Below are 21,144 nucleotides of genomic sequence, written 5' to 3'. Positions count from 1 at the left end.
GTAGCTTACCTCGAGAGCTTTTCAAAACACTATAATAAAGTATTATTTTCATCGAGTATTATTTTCGAGTTATTAGGCTTGAAATGATCTCTAAATTTAACATAAATCATAAAATATCTATTAAAATATTCATTTTTCGATTATCTTACCTACCTTAATACTTTTATGTACAAAATAATGAAAAGAATCAACTGGTGTAAAGAAAACACACAATTATTTCGAAGAAAAAATTTGTAATTTGCAGTTAACAATTACATATTTTTTTTCGAAACAATCATGTGTTTTCTACACACCAATTAATTCCTCTTATTATTTTGTACATAAAAGTATTAAGATAAGATAATCGAAAAATGAATATTTTACTAGATATATATTTTATGGTTTATGTAAAAATTATGAAATTCTTTCAAGCCTCATAACTCGAAAAGTACTCGATGAAAAAATACTTTTTTTTATTAATAGTGTTTAATAGTGTTTAATTAATAGTTTTATTAACTATTTATATAGTTAATAGTTATATTTTATTAACTGTTTTGAAAAGCTCTCGAGGTAAGTTACAAGAGATTTTTTTGGCGAAGAGATTGCCCTGACACCCTGTATATATATACATATATATACTTATACATATACACATATATATATATATATATATATATATATATATATATATGTATGTATATATATATATATATTTGTATTTTCATATTTATAATTTGCGTTATGTATACATATATACCTTCGCGTTTAATATGTCTCGTCGCGCGCTTATAACGCTGAGACGGCGAATTTTTCACGTCGATCCGTATATTACTCATTAAGGTCAAAATATCACTCGCTAAGATTTTACCCTTCTGCGCGGGAAATTTCTCCGTGCGGGGAACGACGGCGTACGAATGAACTGAAAAGCGGAAATTGCGAAAAACGGAAAAACGGATTAACGACACGTCGGCACACGCCGACACGCCGCACACTATTTACCGCAGTCTGCGAAGCTTACTCTACGTATAATCCTTATCATTTGTATACTTGTATATTTACAGGACTCGTCGATGAGACGAGTCAACATTCGAGCACCCTTAGACCGATAATTCGAATAATTCGCGTCGCCATTTTCCCTTAGCCTTAATTGTGAATTTAATTTATAAGCCATTGTCTGTGATGGTTGTTGTAGAAGTATTTTAGGATACTTTCGAAAATTACTTCGTATTTCAGTTGATTTCTTCCAAATCAAGGGGATGATTCGCGGTAAACTTTGTGAATTTTTCTAACGCGTTTTAGATTCATGATTTCAGTCGAGATCTGGAATAGGGAAGAAAATATGTCGCGTCTGTACGACGCTAACGGAAAATGGCATTACGCATGTTACGCACAAGTAATCACCGTTGCTTTACAACGTGCACGATCACATACACGCGTATACACACACGTACATACATATACTGTGCTGTGCGAGCTCTGTGGGTTAACGGCAGTGATCGATTCTCGATAGATGACATCTTTCGAGTCTTTTTAGGCACGACCGACTAATTTTTATTTTGCTGTTTATTTTGCTGTCTTCGATTTTTTTTTTATAGAAATGAAACTTTTCGAAATATTAAACTCTGATTTTTCATTTGAGAATATTTGAGTCTCGCGCAGAATTAGAAAATATACCGTGTTTATATTGATGCATACGTGTGTATGTGCGTGTATACAATTCTATGACTGATTAGAATAGAATGTTTCAAAATCATTCATAATCGGCCGTGCCTATAAATGACATCACCGCTCCGGATTGAGTACAATTACCTTTCACGAAAGAATTGTAAAGTAATCATATTTGTTTTCCTTCTAAAATTACGTAACATAATTAAAAGAAGATTAAATTGAATAAATCTATGAAAAAGAGATGGCAATAATATCAAATAACACTTTTATACATACATTTTGATGCTAAATATAAAAATGCATTCAAATATTCTTATCAAATGCAATCTAAGCTACGAAACATCTCTATCGTCAATTTTTCTTCTACACCGCTCTTTTCTAGACTTTCATAATTTTGTTTTACCAAATTCGAACTGTTTATAACGTACGTATAAAGAATATCTTTTAATGCTGGGTAATCGTTTACACGCATAAACGCACATACGACATTTCGTTTGACAGTCGAGGAAACAATTAGTTTGCGTTGAGCAGATCGGGATTCGAATTCGTCGCGATGGGATTTGCAGATTGCATCGCATCGCGAAAACTGCGACGTGAGCGCATGATTTTCTCATGCTTATGACTCTTAAAAGGTTACAAGACCGAGAGGTAGTCTCGCGAATGATACGATTACAGACCTCATCAGGGTAAGTCCTACGTAATCCCTAAGTCGAGCCGTTCCCTTCTTTAATCCGTAGCAGGCATTAACTCCTTTGCGCGCAGAGTGCAGGGACTCTCGAACCTGTTGCTTTAAACAAGATGTACGCTGAATAATGGATATTCCTAAGTAGTTCGAAGTCCGCTTAAAACCGACATGGCAGCCGCTCGCGACCGTCTACGAACAAATCCCAATTTGATCAATTAACGTGTAAACAAATTGATCGCGCGACGTAACAGCGTGGTGAAACGGAATTCGATCACCTTCCAGACACGTCTGATTTATCTCGCAATTATTTTATCTCCCGATTCTCCAATCTTGCGATAGATTTCTAACAGCAAAGTCTCCATGTTAACGAATCTAAAATACATACATTTGTTCGATTTGTTTTATATGTCATGAGGATAGTCGATTCTTAGAAGAACGTTATTTTATCAAACATAGAAAATAGCAAATACAATAAAAGACAGGTAATAAAAGATAAGCTTTTAATGCTACGTTAAAGATCATTCGCTGTACTTATCTGGAATGATGTCAAAAACAAGAAATGTAAATTACGATAATAAATTGACTTTTTCTTCATGTTCTGCGATAGCGTCACATCGTGATAAGATATGATGAAACCGGTTTCATCATCTTTAATTAATAAATAAATATATGATTTAATTTATTTACTTGTCTCGCATTTGTGTTTATGACAGTTGCTAATAAAATTTCCATTTATAATCTATCTAATTTATAAATTAATAGAAAAGGCTTCGGCAAATTTCGTGAATCTTTTTTGTCCAGTATGGATTTTTTTAACACGCAAAAGAATCAATTTATTTCAACGATAACCAAGAAAAATCTATTAATCTAGTAATAATCTTTTGCTTCCAATTCTATCTGCGGTTTCGAAAAAAACCTGCTTGCAATCAATGAATGACTCGATTCCTCGTTATAGCATATCTTCATTCCATTCCACTTCCCCTGTCGCAAATTTTCCATTTTCTTTTCCCCCTTTCCGTCATTCTCGCGCTTCTTTCGACTGTCTCCTTAAGCGAGAGCAACTCCTCTGCACCGAATCTGACGTTTTAATCTCAAGTATCCAGATGGGATCCACGATTCTGTACGTAAAGATGCAAGAGCTCGAACGAGGAGAATCGGAGAATTTGGAATGTACTCCTGATAGAACAGAAAGGGTGTGTCTGCGGAGGGAAGAAGTGGAGAATCGATGCTGGAGATAATACGCGCTCGCGCAATGCCATATTTCTCTCACGTTTTATCTGAAAAAAAATTGTTGATGCTTAAGAAATATATCGTAGCTGAAACCGAGTCGAACCTGATGGCAATAGAAATAAACTCTGCTCGAAGCGCGATTTACATTCGCACGATTGTTCATTCGAAATATACGCATCATTACGACGAATGATCTTCAAGTGTGCAATCCTCCCTTATGTTGTCAATAAAAGTGAAAATTCTTATTATACCAACTAATGAAGGAGAAGAAACTATTTTTTTTTCTTTCGAAAAGGGATATACAAATTTAAAAATAGTCCAAAATCCCCCGTTGGGAATGGGGCTCGTTTCCTCAGTCATAAACTTTAATCCAATATTAAGCTCGAGTGGTTTCGTTTTGATATTCCGAAATACTGGGATTACCGCGCGACTAAAATTCTTCCATGATGCAGTTAAAAAATATAACGACACATTCTCACACGTTCCCAAACTACACTCGCAGAGACGGGATCACTGGTATTTGTTGTTGGCGTCATTGATTACAGCGTTATACAATATATTACACTGAAAGCGATAGTCGTTGCACTTTTAATATCATCCCTTCTTCTTTCTCGTTGTTCCACCCATCGCCGCGTATCTTGCTCCTCATCTGATTGTGAGTCCACATACATACACACACAGAGACAAACATGTACACACATACGTATTCTTACAATGAGGAGGACTGGGGGGGGGAGATTCGTACTTCATCAATTCTTGGCCACTCTTGAACTTTGTTGCTACACTAACTTGGCACGCGCGTAAATTATTCTCCATCATTTAATACGGACTATCTCGGTCAGTCTTTGTGTCACTCGTGTGTAGTTATATTTGTGTGTGTGTGTGCATGCGTATGAATGTATGTTGTGTGTCGATCCTTTGTATGTCGTTTTAAATTTAAATTTTTTTTCTTTACTTTTTAATCGAGTCCCTTAATTAAGGAGAATCAACACCTATCGCGTATCAACGACGAGAACTTGGATTTTGTTTATCGAATTATCATTACAGCCAGAGTAATTAGTAGTAGCGTCACGGTCGTCGTCACGCCCGTTGCTGAATCTGGAATTAGACAAAATTTCACTATTTAGGACAAAAAGCACATTGGAAAATTTTTTTATAGAAATATTGTTTCTAAATTATGCGCATCTGTCAAATATATTTATAAAAATCAATAATTTGCTTAAAATATTAGATATTGTTAGTAGACGGTTTGCTTAAAATAATAAATATTAGATGCTACGTTTCATCTATAAAATATTCTCTCTATTTCAAGAATCGACGTCATTTCGATGGTTTTATTACTAATAATCTTTGGATTAATAATATGACATCAAAATTTATGTAAAAAATTACTTTTATATCTCGTCTCTTTTTAATTAAAAAATTAAACTTTATCGCAGATTTGAAAATGCGTCTATATTTTGAGAGATTCCAGCATCTCAAAAGGAACTATAACACCGGGATATATTCGCCCTCGTTGCCACGAGACAACACGCGAATAAAAAAGAGGAGGGTTCTCTCGCCATCGGCAGCCTCGAGAGGTCAATGCACAATCAAGGACTTCTCGACGAGAATCTGTCGTTACCCCGTTGCACGAAGCTTGCCACGAAAGAATCCCTTTCCCTCCGAGAGGATAGGGCGAGGAAACAGAGACAGGGAAGCGAAGGAAAGAGAGGGAGAAGGGGAAAAGGTGCCGATGGCCGACAGACCGAGCCAAGTAGATACAGGGAGGGTGGAAGAGGGATAGACGCAAAGGGAGAAGAGAGAAAAAAATCGGGAAAAATGGGAAGTCAGTTATTCTTCCGGTTGGCTTACTGCGTACCGTTAGCTATTACTCGCTTGGAGAGAAATATATTCTCCGGCCTTTTCCCGGCCTCACTCATCTCTAATTACGAATCAGAAACAACCCGGTGGGCCGCCGCCTCTGGATCACCCCTTCCATCCACCCGTCGTTCCCTTCATCCACCATCTTCCAATGGCCCTTTCTTCGTCTTCTCGAGTCTCATCCAAAGGCTCGCGCAAGCAGTAACTTGCCTCGACTCTCCTTTCTTTTATCCGGCCCCTGCTGTGCTGCCCCGAGAGAATTCTTCGCTTCGCTACTTTTGTACGATCTTACTTTCCCTCAGTTCTCGATATCTCGTCCTATTCCACTCTTTCTCTTTAACTCTGCGAGAGGAATAGCGCGCGTTATGTATTTATGATCGATATTTATATCTCATTATTACACACAGAAAATGACGTTTTGTCATATTAGATATTTTAACTAGAAATCTAATATGACAAAACATTATTTTCTGTGTGCAATAATGAATAGAAATTCAAACTGGTATTTATATACCAGTTAAAATTATCGTTTTTAATATATATATGTATTTATATATAAAATAGAGGGAGAGAGAGAGAGAGAGAGAGACATTTAATTTTCTCATAGAAATATTCTCAATTAATAATCAAAATATTTTATGCGGCGTCTATAAGGAGACTTAAGGCGTAAGATTTAAGAAATTGACCAACGAATTTTCACAATCGAATATTCTCTTAATAATTGACTGTGATTGGTCAATTTCTTAAGTCTTATGCCTAAAGTCTCCTTAAAATCTCATTGTAGACGACGCTTTATATATAAATACATACATATATAAAAAAAAAAACAAAAAAGCGATATCTGATAAGATGTGCATGACGCGCGCAATCTCTCGTATCTTTTTCCAGTATCGAATTCATCGCAATTGTCTGAGTATCAACCTCAAGCTTGCGACTTTATATAACGGAATTAAGACCGAGCTCCTTCTCGTCGAGTAGTCCTCTCCTCTTGTTAGCGTTTTACTTGGAAACAAAATTTTCCGCGAGTCCTCCCCCGCATAACATTTGTTATTTCTCGTATTTTTATATGCAAAGACGCTTACATGTGGAGATTTGCAACGCAGTTTTCCTCAGTTACGCTTCCGTTTTTTTTTTTCCATGCGAAATTACCTACTTCTACGAGACTATCGCGATCGTCCCCGGATTTTCACACTGCGCCATTATGCAAATTCTTTTTAAAAGTAACCGCGGTCGAGCGAGATATTGAGAGACCGGCATGGGGGAACGAACGGCGATTGAATTACCGAAGAAGGAACGGGAGGAAAGAAGAGAAGACGGAAGGAAAAAATGCGCGAGCGTAGAAAAGAATTATCCGATAATGCCGAAGGCTCGGCGGAATTATGAAAGGTGCTACACCTGGCCTGGACCCGTGCTCAGAAACGCAGCCATTTAAATGCCGTGGCGAAGTCGCGAAATGCCAGATAAACCGCATCTTCCGAGAGGAAAACTCGCGTTTTGTCTCCTCGCGTGAAGCTTGCTCGCTGCCGAGAGCTGGATTCATCCCCCTCGTCGTTTATTGTTCGGCACGTGTTCCGTATCTGGATAGGTTCCGCTTAATTGATTGCATTAAATCGAATGTATGACGCGCGTTGCAATAAATATTATTTTTGTGATATTTCTTTCAAAGAATATTAGTCAGAAAATAAAAGTGCTCTCGCATGAATATGATCTCCTTGGGAAATTTATCAAATTTCTTACGAAAAAAAAGAAATAAATATCAAACTTACCCTTATCAGGAGGCCAATTGTAATTTCTGTTCCTATCCAACTCGGACGACTTTTGCTCCGATCTTCCGATTTCGTTAAGATTCGACTGGAACTTGGTACCTTAAAAAAAATACGAAAGTTGAGAAATATTATCGATATAGAAAAATGATTGCAAGAATTATGTCGGCGTAACATTAACGATACATGAAATACAAGAGTAACCCCGATAAAAATATCTTAGTTGAAAAGTTTACTGTGCATTAACGGCAATTTGTGTTTCCCGGATGTTACGGAAATGAATTAAAAATTGAATCTCACCTCGAGACGAGAGGGCGCGAAATCAGGTCGAGACAGAAGGGACGGCGTCTGGGAGAAACGTCTGAGAGAACGAAAGGAGCAAAAGAGGGGATTGTGTGATTCGCATAGCCAGCAGAACCGCGAACAAAGGGATGCGCGACAAGTAGCCCTTTCGACTGAAGATGTTTACGAGCCTGTTACGCATAAAGTGGGTGGCAAACGCGTTAACTAGTATGCAAACTCTGAGTAAACACAATTCCCTTATACCGCACCAAGTAGATTCTATCCGTGTCACGACACACGCTTGTGTGTCGCCGGCCCGCCAGTTTGGATTACATTCTTGTAACGAAATAGAATTCGCACGAGGGGTATATTTTGATAAAATTACACACTCAGACTTTATGTATCTAGAACTTGTATACATCACGTGTACAAGTCGTCTTTGTGTTATACGCCGTTTTTGCCGTGTATTATATCTAGCGGATTGAAAGAGACATGAATAAATAAATATTACCTGATAAATAAAAGCTGAATAAGTGATATTTAAAATATATAAATTATATAAAATATAAAAAATATATATTATTAATATCTAATAAAAATATTTTTTGACGATCAAATAAATTTTATTTCATGGGCTGAACAATTGAGATGTGTCTTTGCATATATATTTTTAATCTTGGTATATTTATATCTCTAAACATAAGAATATTTTGTGGAAAAATAATAACAATTATAAATATAGAAATAATTACGAATAAAATCGCTCTTGATAAAATCACACACTCAGACTTTATGTATCTAGAACATGTATACATCACGTGTACAAGTCGTCTTTGTGTTATACGCCGTTTTTGCCGTGTATTATATCTAATAAAAATCTTTTTTGACGATCAAATAAATTTTATTTCATGGGCTAAACAATTGATATGTGTCTTCGCATATATATTTTTACTCTTGATTTTGTAAAGAAATAGTAACAATTATAAATGCAATTATAAATAGAAATAATTACAAATAAAATCGATCTTTATCATCAATTTCTATGATGATTTAAAAGCTGCGTCTATGCATGTGCGTGCGGTAAATTGACTAAAGTTCAGCGACATACGCAAGTGCGTTAAACACGAGGAACAGGCAACAGCAGGACCGGCACAACCTGCGCTTACGGCTTAATTTCGAAATACCCGCGTAACAAAGCTGCTCGTGAATACCGCTTTGTGTCTTCGTTTCCTCCCTCTCCCTCCCCCATGATTAGATTTGTAAGTTCACAACCCCTGAGGCAGAGCAATGCAAGCTAGTTTGGGCAAGGCGAGGTCGAGGAACACGATCTTGGCACGATAGCCTATTTCGGGCAAGGTAATGGGCGATCATGACGGTGTATGGCGCTTGCGCCCACCATGTATGCACATGTCCATGTGTGCATAATACTGGGTAGCTGATAGTACGTAAGGTCGCCACCACCGGCCGGATACACCCTCGGACAACGAGGTGAGACACCGTTGTACGGCGACGCAATGGATAGGCTAGACAGACGTATGCAAATCTCGGCTAAACATTAGCAGTGACAGTGTGTATCATGCGCTATACGTATCACGCTGCTGCCTGCCCAGAGGGAAGGGCCAGTTCTATAGTTTCCTATATGCGAGAATCTCTATCGCAACGTGGGCGGCTGTTTCTATAGCTATGCGTGGGTGACGACGTATTTAGGGAGTTAGATGTATATATGCGAGAGCACAAACGCGCGCGTGTAAGCTCGCGGGAGAGTGTTATCTGCACGTCAACTCGGAATTTTGTCGTGGAGATAGTCGTGACAATTGTTTGACGGTCAATTTTCAAGAGTGGGACAAGATCAGGGGAGAAGAGGAATAAATATTAGAACCAACCGTACCGCTCTGTTTTTGAAGTTTAATCTCTAACTGAATGTTTAATATGAAAATTTATTCTACTGTGGATATTTATACTTGAAATTTTGTATCGCAATTTTTTTTTGTTATTTCAAATGTTTGGTCTCTTTTAAAAAATGCAAGAAAATCAAGAAACTGCCTTTAAAATCGTGATACTCATTGAAAGCTAGAGAAATATGAAAATAAAAATGAATGGTGAAAATAAATGTGAAATAAATTTGACAATTTACATGTGTAAATTAACGTAATATATATACAATAATCACTACTTTAGATTATATCATTTGTCGAAGGAGTTACAAGAAAAAATTTTTAGACTGGAATAATTCTCTCGATACAAGCCGATTTAGCATATAAACGAGGCAACGAATGTACAAGCTACATGCTTCTGATGAGTAAACTCAATAAGCAGAGTAAGTTTAAAATCCTGGTGTAGCTTTACCTTGCTAAGGAATAACACACACACACACACACACATATATATATATATATATATATATATATATATCAGTTTAAAAAACACATGTCAAATTTAGTATTCCTTCTTTTATCAAAAAATACACAGTTAAAATAAAAACATAAATATCAACGAAATTTATATGTAACTTGCATTAGAATTTTTACGCGTAGCCTTGGTGCCTTCTGGCCTTGATAAAATTAAAATTTTTAGTATCATTAAATAAATTGTATTGTATTTATTTAAAATGTAATCAATGTAATTGAACGTCTATATGTATAAATTAATGTAAGAATCTGATGCTTTTGAATATGCGCGAATTACAGTACAAAAAAAGATACAAAAATATTGATAAACGCTTTCAGACGCTGTGACCTAAATTCGAGCGTCGCATGTAAAACTGCAATGAAACATTCACGTGTGTCATTATGTCCACGTATATCTCGATATCCCTTTTTTCAAAGTTCTTTGAAAAAAGAAAGTCAGTCTGTAAGAATTTAATTCCCCGATACCTCGATATTTTTGTATCAAATATTATTATTATATACATATATATGTTGAAATGTTGAAAGGTGCACTGTGCAAATATGTCTGGTACAATTTAGCATAGGGCAAGATAAAATATCAGCTCTGAAAAAATTATCAATTGTATTTATACGAGAACATCTAATTAATCAGTCTAATTAATCAAAAAGATAAAATCTCTTATATTAATATAAGACGAGTGGATATTTTTCGTGCTTTTGCCATTTTTTATTTTAGAAGGAAAGAGAAGATATCTGCAAATCAAATAAACTGCAAATAAGAATTTTGAAAAGTTTAAGTTTGACAGTTATTATTTTAGACATTAGTCTCTTAACTAGCGGATTCGAAAACGGATCATCGCAATGTTTAACGTATTTTCGCTCCATTATTCGTCCTTTAACATCAGCTATCCGTTTAACAGCAAATATAATTGCTGGACATTTACTCTTAACTCTTTTAAGATCTTCTGGACCTTCAATTAACAATTTAATTATTATAATTCTTATATTATTTTCACAAATTATACTTTTTACTTTAGAAATTTCGGTAGCGTTCATTCAAGCTTACATTTTTTTCTATTTTATACATTATGATAAAAGTTTTAAATCAAAATCACATATTTCACTTAATTTCCCAAGACCTTGACCTATCATTATTTCTATAAGACTATTTAATAACTTAATTTCTATAATTATATGATTTCATAAAATAAATTATATATATATATTTATTTAAATATTATTATTGTTATTAAAATTGTGTGCGTATTTATTTCGCATTCCGCATTCCGTGAATATTAAACGATCCACGTGTATGCGTTTACTCCTCGGGCGAGCTGATGTCGGCCGATATTGGGGCGCGCGACAAAGTCAATGCTACTCGTGTCCCTGAGGTGCGGCTGCCTGGCTAACTTGTTCCCCAAGAAAATTAACAGCGGTCTAAGGTCGCGCGCACGCTGAGATCTAAACTTATACGTGTCACGCGGCGCGCAATATTGCCACGGCGTGTTGTACTTGTAATTAACGCGTCTCTTTACGATGTTGATTCACGTCATAAATAATTTCGCCGAACTCGACACGCAACGGGCAGGACCTCGTTGAATTCCTCGACAATTTCCCTTACTGACGTTTCAAGAAAATACGTTTACCTCGCGTTTATCGTTGGCTCCGCGATACTCAACTCTTTCCCCATAAAGCTCCCGAAATATACATTTGCAGGCAAATTTAATCTACTTTCATTTAATTCTAATTTTATTTATTCGAAAGAATGGAAAAAAATAAATTAACCAAATTGCGTTTTTACTTTCGTTCCTCTATTCTCGATGCTGCACGTTACGTACGAGAGAATGGAGAACGTGTTAATCGTACGAAGGCACGCGGCTAAACCAATCGCTATACATGCTCTCCCAGAATTACAGGCGGGTAACGCCGCCCCGGGGAATTAAGCGACACCTAAGGGCATATGTGCTCCGGGAGATGTCATGATACCGCGACAATACTTGCTCTGTTTCCCATCGGAACCTCGAAGTGACTTATCACCGTAGGCCGTGTACGGTCGCTTATGTAATTTGCCATCAGGAAATCGAGCTAATGCGAGGCGGGAATAAACGATGATGTAAGGTCTGTAAAAGATGCAATTGTACGATGTCGTACTAGAATCGTCACACAAGTGACGAGGTAATATTTCGTTGCGCAAAAAATTCTTCAAGTATCTTTTAATCCCTTTGAGCATCATAGCAGATGCATCTTGTACGAGAATTGTAAACATCTTTTTTTTTAATGTCATACACCGCTTCACATTGTAACATTTACAAGTAAACGTACCCTCTCGTGCTGCGTCACATGAATAGCATTATACCGTCTTATACGGAAAGTTAAGATGCAGTGCGCGCTATGTTTAGGTATTCTCAACGACAGATTGTCGCAAGTCACTACGAGCAAATAAGGGGCTGTTTATGCTAGGGTTTCCTTCCGCGCGAAGGAAACCCGCGAGCAAATCTTCTGTTTAATCTTAAGTGTACACTTGTGCCCTTTAATTTTCAACGATACAAATAACGAGAAGCGACAACGCAAATAGGAGGGAAGGCACGACCACTGGATTGTTTGAAGAATACAGCACAAAAAGCGCGAAGGGCGCGATGAGAGATAAAGCAAATGAAATAAATTATATGAGAAAAAAATGTACTGTGCGAAATAGGAGGAAGCTATTGGTGAAATTGCGTAACAAGCGTAGCATGGATATAAAAAGAGACGCTGGCGGACCAAAAGAGAATATAAGTCAAACAGATATGTTAAGGAAAGAAGATGACATAAAAATAAACTGCTTAAGAAAATAAGAGAGAGATAAAAGTGGACTCGGTTAAATGTAACCAAAAGATAAAAGAAGAAGAAAAAAAGAGAAGCGACGCGATAAGGGAGAGAGAGATTTTCAGTCGGCAGCATTGGGGTGGAAAAGGAGGGTGAAACACAGAAAGGGAGTAAAAAGAAAGAGAGAGAGAGAGAGAGAGAGAGAGAGAGAGAGAGAAACCGCGAAGGGAGCAAACATTAATGCCACCTTGCAGACCGCAGATGTTGCAGCAATTACAAACCTCATCCTTTCTTCACAGTCTGTCCTTCCTTCTCTTCCTCGCAGTCTCTTCAAATAGAGAGGGAGAAACAAGGAGACATATGCCGTATTCAAACTTACCACATCCCGTTCACTTCTACTCGCCTTCTCTCTCTCTCTCTCTCTCTCTCTCTCTCTCTCTCTCAGCGCTTCATCTTTTCGCCCTCACCTTTCTTTACCGCCTTCCCCTCCTCCTGTCTTTGCGGATGATGACATTGGAGTTATACGTGGAGGTAAGGAAGGCCGTCACGGTGCTCCCCCCCGCAACGAAACACGAATTTTCGATTAAATTTAACACGGCAAGGCGGCAAAAGGACGCTAGTGCGCTGTACGCTGCTGTTTTAGGCGATAGAGCAAAGCGAGGGACAAAGAAAGAAATAGAGGGGCGAGAGAAGGGAAAGGCGAGGATAAGGGACGGTGAGAACGCGGACTACACAGTGGCGGCTGATATTATTCTTGGGTCTTCCACGCTGGAGCATTATTAGTTCCGGCGTGTTAGCATACATGAAATATTGATGTTACAGGGATCTCTTCTACCCCAGTCAACCCTGTTCCCAGCTCTCTCTGTCTCTCTTCCTCCCTTCCCAGCTTCTCTATCCATTCATCTATCCTTTCCGCTCTTTCCGTAACCACTACTCGCGTGTTCCTGTTACGAACATCACTTCAGTTACCTCTTCTCCTCCCCCTTCACCCTTCTCTCTTTCTTGTTACCTTTACATTTATTCTCTCGTTGCTTTTATTCTCTCGCTTTAACCAAAGCTTTTTTGATAATCGTTGTGTGTTTTGATTTCCCAAGTAAATGCTTGAAATTTAAAGTAGCGCAATTTATCACGTCCCTTTTTGCAAATTATTACGTTTCGATCTTTAATTTATATAGGATTCTTTTTGGCGTCCTCACTTAAGATTATCGATATTAAGGATATAATGATTTAAAACAATAGTATTTTTTTTATATTTTTGCGATAGTGAAGATAATTTTTAATCAAAGAAATATTCGCCTTGAAAATTTTGTCTTGTTGTAGACTTTATTTTTGTTATTCTCTTTTTGTCCCTTCTTTAAAAAGAGGAAGTTGCTTGCTCTTTTTCAAACCACCCTTAAAGCAATCGAATCCCGGGATTCCTCGGGATGGATCTTCTGGCTCCAGTTAACATCGAAGTTAATAGCGTCAGGAGATTCAAAGTATGTTACTGGAAAATCTAGTTATGAAATGTCATTTAGCTACATGTGATACCAGATTGAATATGTAAATCCGCTACCTGGAATATACCGATGAAATATTTAAATCTTTCTCTCATGTATTCATCAAGAATTTTTTTTAACGTCAACAATACTAATGATGTGTCAATACATCAATGTGTAGGAGTTAAAACAAGTAAATTCGATACGTTATTGATGTTTCAATTTGTATTGATATTCTCCCAGCTTTCGCGTAAGATGTGATATTCTATTTAACAGACATTTCCTTTCATCACTTTCGACATTATGTCGGTTCTAAATTTTGTTCTCTGTCTCGTTATCTTTATTTCCTTTTTTCAAATATGTTCTTTGAAAGAAAGAGAGAGAAAGAGAGATCCGAATGATTGATACACTTTTCGAACAGAGATCAAGACTGAAGAGAATACTTTTCCCAAATATATTTCAAGTGCTTGTTATATTGCGCGACAGCCGACGAGTGCATTATTACTTTGTTGAAAAATGCGTCAATTCTCTTAATTCATGAAATTACATATAGTTGAACACATTATGTAAGAGAAAAAAAATAAAGAAGAAGATGCGTCGCTATCTCTTTTTTCGAGAATATTCACACTCACCTGTCTTGATATTCTTGTCATTATGAATTGTCAGCGAACTTGGATTCCCGTAAACAGAGTTATTCATCTCGCCCATGAAATCCCAATCTGCAAGAGTAAATGTACATTGGAAAATTATATTCAAGCGACCGAGATATATCGTGAATAATATCGATTGTATATTATATGGTATCGTCAAATTTTACGACGCGAGTCGTGCGACCTTAAAAGCGCGATTCATCAATTTTGCTACAATTTATTATATTCAATCATCACGAATAGAACAGAAAATACATTCTCAAGGTCTCACCTTTCTTGGCGATCTCCGTGGTAGACGGACTAGGACTGGTGCTAGGCGGTGCTGACACTGCAACAAAACAAATTTCCCTCTTTAATATGAAGCTCGAATCTAAATTGATATCGTATATATATATATATATATATATATATATATATATATATATATATATTTCGTACAAAATTAATTATTAGAATCCCCTGACGAAATATCTGTACATTTTTCTCGAACCGTTTTAGACTAAAAAAAATCCTTCTTTATTTATATTTTTTTTGCAATTTTCATGGCAAAATTAATAACTATTTTTTTTACAAAATATCTGTACATTTTTCTCAAACTGTTTTATATTAAAAAAAACCTTCTTCATTTATAATTTTTTTTCCAATTTTGGTGGCGAAAATAACAATATTATTTTTTTCACGAAGTTTTATTCTTTCAAATCTATATTCTTGTTCTCAATCGGTGACACTCTTTTTTTTCTACGTATTGTTGATTCGATCGAAGTATTTTTTATGTAGACAAAAAATTAACAAAAAATATTTAAGGGATACATATACACCTATTATTTTCTTCTTTTTTAAATTCTTTTGAAGAATTCGGACAATTAAACGCAATAGTCACGAAATTAATATATGGAATTAAAAATATTATATTCACATATTTACATGCAACCCCCTTGTCCTTCCAGATTGAGCAAATTTCGCACCGCGCGCTGTTATGGATCGCGCCACCTGTTACTAAGTTCTCCCCTAGAACGTATTAGCCGTCGTGGCGCCGGCCAAACTCTACATCATATTTTACTCTCCCGGTACATACACGCTTTCTCCCTTCTCGTTCCCTTATTCGCGCTTCCGTGTAACTTATTCGGAGGTATGTACCTGAATAATTATCCGTAATTTTGTTTGTCCTTACCGAAAGCGTCATCGACCGGCTTTACAATTAGCTATAATTGTCTATGTGGACAGCTACAACATTTTCTGTTAAACATTGGGGGATAGGATTATAGAGGCTGAAAAGGGGTGAAATCGAATATTTTTATAGCTGTAATTTTTGTTCAATAATCTTCATTTTTTTGTACGCGATATTTTTCTATAAATATTATATAAATTTTGATATAAATTTTCTTTAACTGTTGATCATTTTTTTCAGTCATACATGAATTCTTGAACGATGTAGAAAATGAATACAAGATTCTTTTCAAATTATATTATTCACTTTAATGACAAGCACAAATGTGTAAAATACAAATAAGTCGGAAGAATTAAATCAAAATTGCGAAAATTTATTGCCTTAACATAAATACTAACATGAGTCATAAATTAAATCTCATTCATGGAATTGAATAGCTTATCTTACAAAAAAAAATGAATTGTATAATTTTTTAGATCGTTAATATTTTATGCCGTATCATATACAATTAAAAAATTTAAGGAAATAATTGTAGCTTTTTTTATGCTCTGTACAAAAAAGAGAGAATATTTTAATTTCGACATTTTCAGCCCAGACATATTGATTTATTTATTTTCAGTTCGATATTAACTCTGTATTATATTTTTGTACATCTCTGACGATATATAATTTTGAATAAGAAATATTTAATATACGTCTGTGATTTTCAATGACCCAATTTATATTAAAATTTCTGACTTCCTAGTAGATTTAATATTTAATCACAAAAATGATTATAAACCGTAATCTTTACAGGAAATTTTTTTAAAGAAAAGTTTCAACGTGCATTTAATTTTAAATGAAATAAAAATTTTTCCAACATATGCGACATTACATGCCGCAGTTGTAATACGGTAAAGTACGTTAAAATAGCTTTTTTTACCATTTTAACGTCAAGTTTTTCTCAAAACGTCGCGATGGAGCACTTTAAAAGCTGGAAACGTAGTTCGCATTATTAAAATTACGATGAAAAATACGATTATTCATTTTATCATTGGATCTAGAAATGGTTATTTTTGTCTCATCTATGTAATTTTAGCGTTTGCCGATAAAATTTTTAAGAATGTGTAATAATATAGACAATTTCGATGATTCGTAAACATAAAAGGAGGTCATTGCTATTTGTCGCAAGCGTATCTGAGCGATTACCACGTCGTCAGAAAGTGGTAGAAAGTGGCACGCGATGCATACTGCAAAGATGCGTCCTCCTCAGGGTAAATAGGATAGGGATGACAAAGTATGCGTCTCGGCAGACGTGTTTACACACGCGAACGTAACGCAAATATGTAGCCGCCGTCTTTTCTGTAAGATAATACCTAAATGACTTTCAACCCGTTTCACTCGATTGGCTACGATGTTCCCCGCAGAATTATAACAATGGCATGAACCCCGTTGCAGCTTTATCTTGAGACATTTATATTAAATATTTATCTCCGCGCGAAATTTATATTTACATACGCGCGATAGATGCGGACGTAAAAGTAATAACAGTTTTACGATGGAAAATCGAAAGAGAAGAAGCGTTAAATTCGCGATTGTCGTTGCCTGCTCTATTCATAAATTTCTACGTGTAAAAAATCAATACTTTGATATTCGAACGAAGAAATCACATTTGTTGGAAATTGTGATCGTTCGCGTCATCATGGTTATTACGAGGGAATATTATCCAGTTTTATAGATATAAATATGGCACACGCGATGGGTAAAATTCATTTATCACTTTTGCAAGTCACCGATGGAAGGCAGAAAGATTAAAGCTGAGAACGCAATGAGGAAAAAAGCGAGATAGCAGAAGAAAGTGAGAGAGAGAAGGGGAGAGAGAAGAGAAAAAAGGCCGCTGAAGGAAAAGAGAGAGAAAGTAAGGCAGCGACTTTTCACCTTTGATTTATCGCGCTAACTTTTATTTTCCTCCGGAGATATTAAAACCCGTTGTCCTGACCATTTACCTTCGCCGAGCTGATTGATGATTGAACCAGTTAACGTGACAGCGACGAATCAACTCTCTCATTATGTCCGATTAAATACGAGCGTGTGTGCCTCTAACCCTCCAAAGCTTAGAAATATATATAAAATCGTGTCGTGTAATTTAAAAATTCCTCCTTGACACCGCATAATAATCGATCGATAGTAGTTATCGAAAATTCTAACGAAAATTTATCATAAACGAAAAAATTTTGCGCGGCAATGCTTTTGAATTTAGCAACAGTTTCGTGAAGATAAACTAGCATAAAATATAATAAATATATAATAAATAATATATAATAAATATATTGTAAAAAATATGTATATTCACAATTTTTTTGTTGGAAACTTGTACGTTCAAACATTTACTAAATTGATTTATCGTCACTAGATGAGCGAGGAGAACTCATTAAAATCTTAAGACGACTTAATTAGCCTAATAGCATCATTCCTTTTCATCGGTACGTCACTAACGCTTCGTTTCTCCCTTTCTCACCGGCTCATCTTTCTCTACTATCCAATTTCTCCTTCTGCCATGTGACTATAATGAGCACGCAAGACGTTCAAATATTGTCTAGAGTAAATGTTATTCATTGCACGAATAATTGTTAGCGTATCCTAGCGGTATAAATTACGTACAAACGGGAAATCAATGATTTTATTTGCGGAACATCAGATATACATACCAAGACATATATAAGTTTAAAGAGAATTGATTTAGGTAAGATAAAAATATTTGAAAATAATTACATTTGGGGAGAATTTTTGAAATATCATTTCAAAACGTCAAAACGTTAAAAGTAAAGAAGTCATAGAATTTAAAATATACATAAATCCATCTTGAAATAAATAGTTTTTTTAACCAATTTAAAAAATACAAAATTTTTTTAGCGAAAATATCGGAAGTGACATAGTTTCTAATTTTTAACTGTGCAAATTAGATTCTAATGTAAAATTTGCTTGAAAAATATATTATTTTTTATTTTCTGCTCTCGAGTTTAATTCGCCTAAAATTCTCCGCATAATCATTAATTTATCAAAAATGATCGTATCCTCAATATTTTTACCGTAGAAAATTAAAGTTTGAATTGGCCTCGAAGAGTCGATAACGAATAAAAATTCTGGCAATTTCGCGACATTCCGCGTGTAACTCGTACCGCAGTTGTACATTTTTTATCACATGTCGTAGCGTGCATCATAATTAAACTACGCGCGGTCTGAATTGTAAATCGGTCCGTGGTGAACGTGCGGACGCGTTAGGACTGGGTCGCCGATTCCCACCAATCATCAATGCCGCCATTATTGCGGTCGGACCGCGATCATTAACTAAATCGACGACAGATCGACGTAGGAAATAATTTGCCGTAGGCGTCATCGAATCTCGGCGCGCCACGACAAGCAGGAAATTGCCAGCTCTTCGTTAGGTTACGATCGCGTAACCCAATTCCGCGAGAAACAATAGGCCAACGAGGCGCTTTTGTCAGCTGCTGTCGCTACATGTCTATTGTAATTACTCGTGACGAAATCCCTTATACTAACATATCGATCCAAGACGCTCGACCGTTTGATCCAATTAACGATAAGGATATATACATACACACGAGTCGCATTAAATACGCCTCGTCGGGGATGCATCTAGGCCCTTTCCATACAAACGCGGAGTCAAAGTCCTCTTTGATAATTATCGACGTACGATCCGTCACATTAACGCATCGATCCATTAACCTGGAGTTAGCCAGGTGAGTCTCAAGGCAGATGTTGCGACGATCCGCCTTGATATCCCGCGGGATTATTGAGCCAGTGGGGGAGTCGGGCTTCCTCCCCAAAGTCCCATACGTGACAAAGGAAATGGTTAGAGCGCGTCGTACGAGACGACTTTTTCTCTTGACAGATCTGACGACTTTCGCAGGAAAAATCCTTCCACGACGAGTTTCGCGTTTCGTCGAGAGAGAGTTTCTCAGTAAATAGACTCCTTGACGATCAAAAGGCCCGTGGTATGTTCGATAACGTAGTTAATAATTCTATCAGGCTGCCCTTCGCCTTTGTGCTCGTCGGCACGGTATTTCTAAACGGTGATCTCTCGATACAGCGGCCAATAGTGCCTGCCGGAAAGCATTTCCTCGCGAAACGGCACGGTCCATCGGAGGGCGTGGATGCGCACGGTTAAGGGTAGCTAAAACAGCTCGTAGAGGTATCGGGAGATGGGAAGGAGAAGATGGAAAAGGGAGAGAGAGATAGATAGAGAGTCCGAGGTAGTGAAGGGAATTAGTATGCGGCGACTGTCACGGCGCCATCCCTCGACTGCGCCTTCCTGCACCTTTTGGCCCAACCCTGGACCACCCGGGCTAGACCGTTAATTTTCCATCCCGTGACTCCAATCAATCTTACCGCCGTCAGCGAGTCTCCCTTATGGCGATACCCCGTGGTCCCCTTCCCTCGTTCCTTCGGCTCTCGATACGTTATACCGTCTGCCACCTCGGATTCCAGCCGCTGTCATTTCCGGCTTCCTGATTCCGACGCGCGATTACTAAACGCTCGACGACACGTTGCTGTTTGTCCGAAAGGCCCGACACGCGTGCAGTGCCTGGATTTCTAATTTGATTACCGCGATCGATTGAGAAAATTTCGACTTGATGTTATTGAAAAATTTCCAATAATAAATCTGCAAAAAATATCCGCAACGCATCTACTTATAATTAAGGATGTTTTGTACCTATTTTCAAAATAGAGAATTTAATGAAAATTGTACAGAATGTTCTTACATATGTTTAGAATCTTTAGTATAATTTTTAAATCGATTCACTAAAGCGTTCACAAGTTATAAGGATTTTAATTTGCACCGAATTAACATGTGTTATTATGGGAAACGTATAACCACGTCGATTCAAATGACAAAAACACATGGAAATAATATTCAGAATTTGTTTAAAATTTGCAAAAGTTTAGATGCAGAGAAAATATTTGGTCAAATAATATTATACAAGTACTTACTCGTTAAAAAGATATTAAATATAATTTAATGAAGTTAGCCATGTATTTGTCACCAGGCGAAATTCTCTGCCAATAGTTCCACACAATTTCTCAAAATACCAAAAGTGGATATTCGTTTTATCAATATTGATTTTCAGCTACTTTTTGCTGAGATTGCAGACAAAACATCCTTAAAAAAAGAAAATGATTAGAAA

The 21,144-nt window shown here is 36.6% G+C and overlaps 1 protein-coding gene across 3 annotated transcripts in view; it reads right to left on the bottom strand.

Annotated features, from left to right (window-relative positions):
• Positions 1-1,560: 1,560 nt before the first annotated feature.
• LOC105248352 (lachesin) overlaps positions 1,561-21,144 on the bottom strand; it is a 213,575-nt gene continuing 193,991 nt past the window's right edge. For all 3 annotated transcript variants that reach the window (XM_025406925.1, XM_025406924.1, XM_011253109.3), the window contains 4 exons: positions 15,062-15,118; positions 14,773-14,859; positions 7,192-7,290; positions 1,561-4,660 (listed from right to left, as the gene is read on the bottom strand). In XM_025406925.1, coding sequence (XP_025262710.1) covers positions 4,590-4,660; positions 7,192-7,290; positions 14,773-14,859; positions 15,062-15,118 — 314 coding nt within the window. In that variant the 3' untranslated portion in view covers positions 1,561-4,589. The remainder of the gene's footprint in view (positions 4,661-7,191; positions 7,291-14,772; positions 14,860-15,061; positions 15,119-21,144) is intronic.

Source organism: Camponotus floridanus, unplaced genomic scaffold (genome assembly GCF_003227725.1).
Source record: "Camponotus floridanus strain SB8 unplaced genomic scaffold, Cflo_v7.5 scaffold16, whole genome shotgun sequence".
In the NCBI taxonomy this organism is placed as follows: domain Eukaryota; kingdom Metazoa; phylum Arthropoda; class Insecta; order Hymenoptera; family Formicidae; genus Camponotus; species Camponotus floridanus.
The sequence above is the reverse complement of the archived record's forward strand: the minus strand, read 5'-3'. Positions and strand labels throughout refer to the sequence as shown.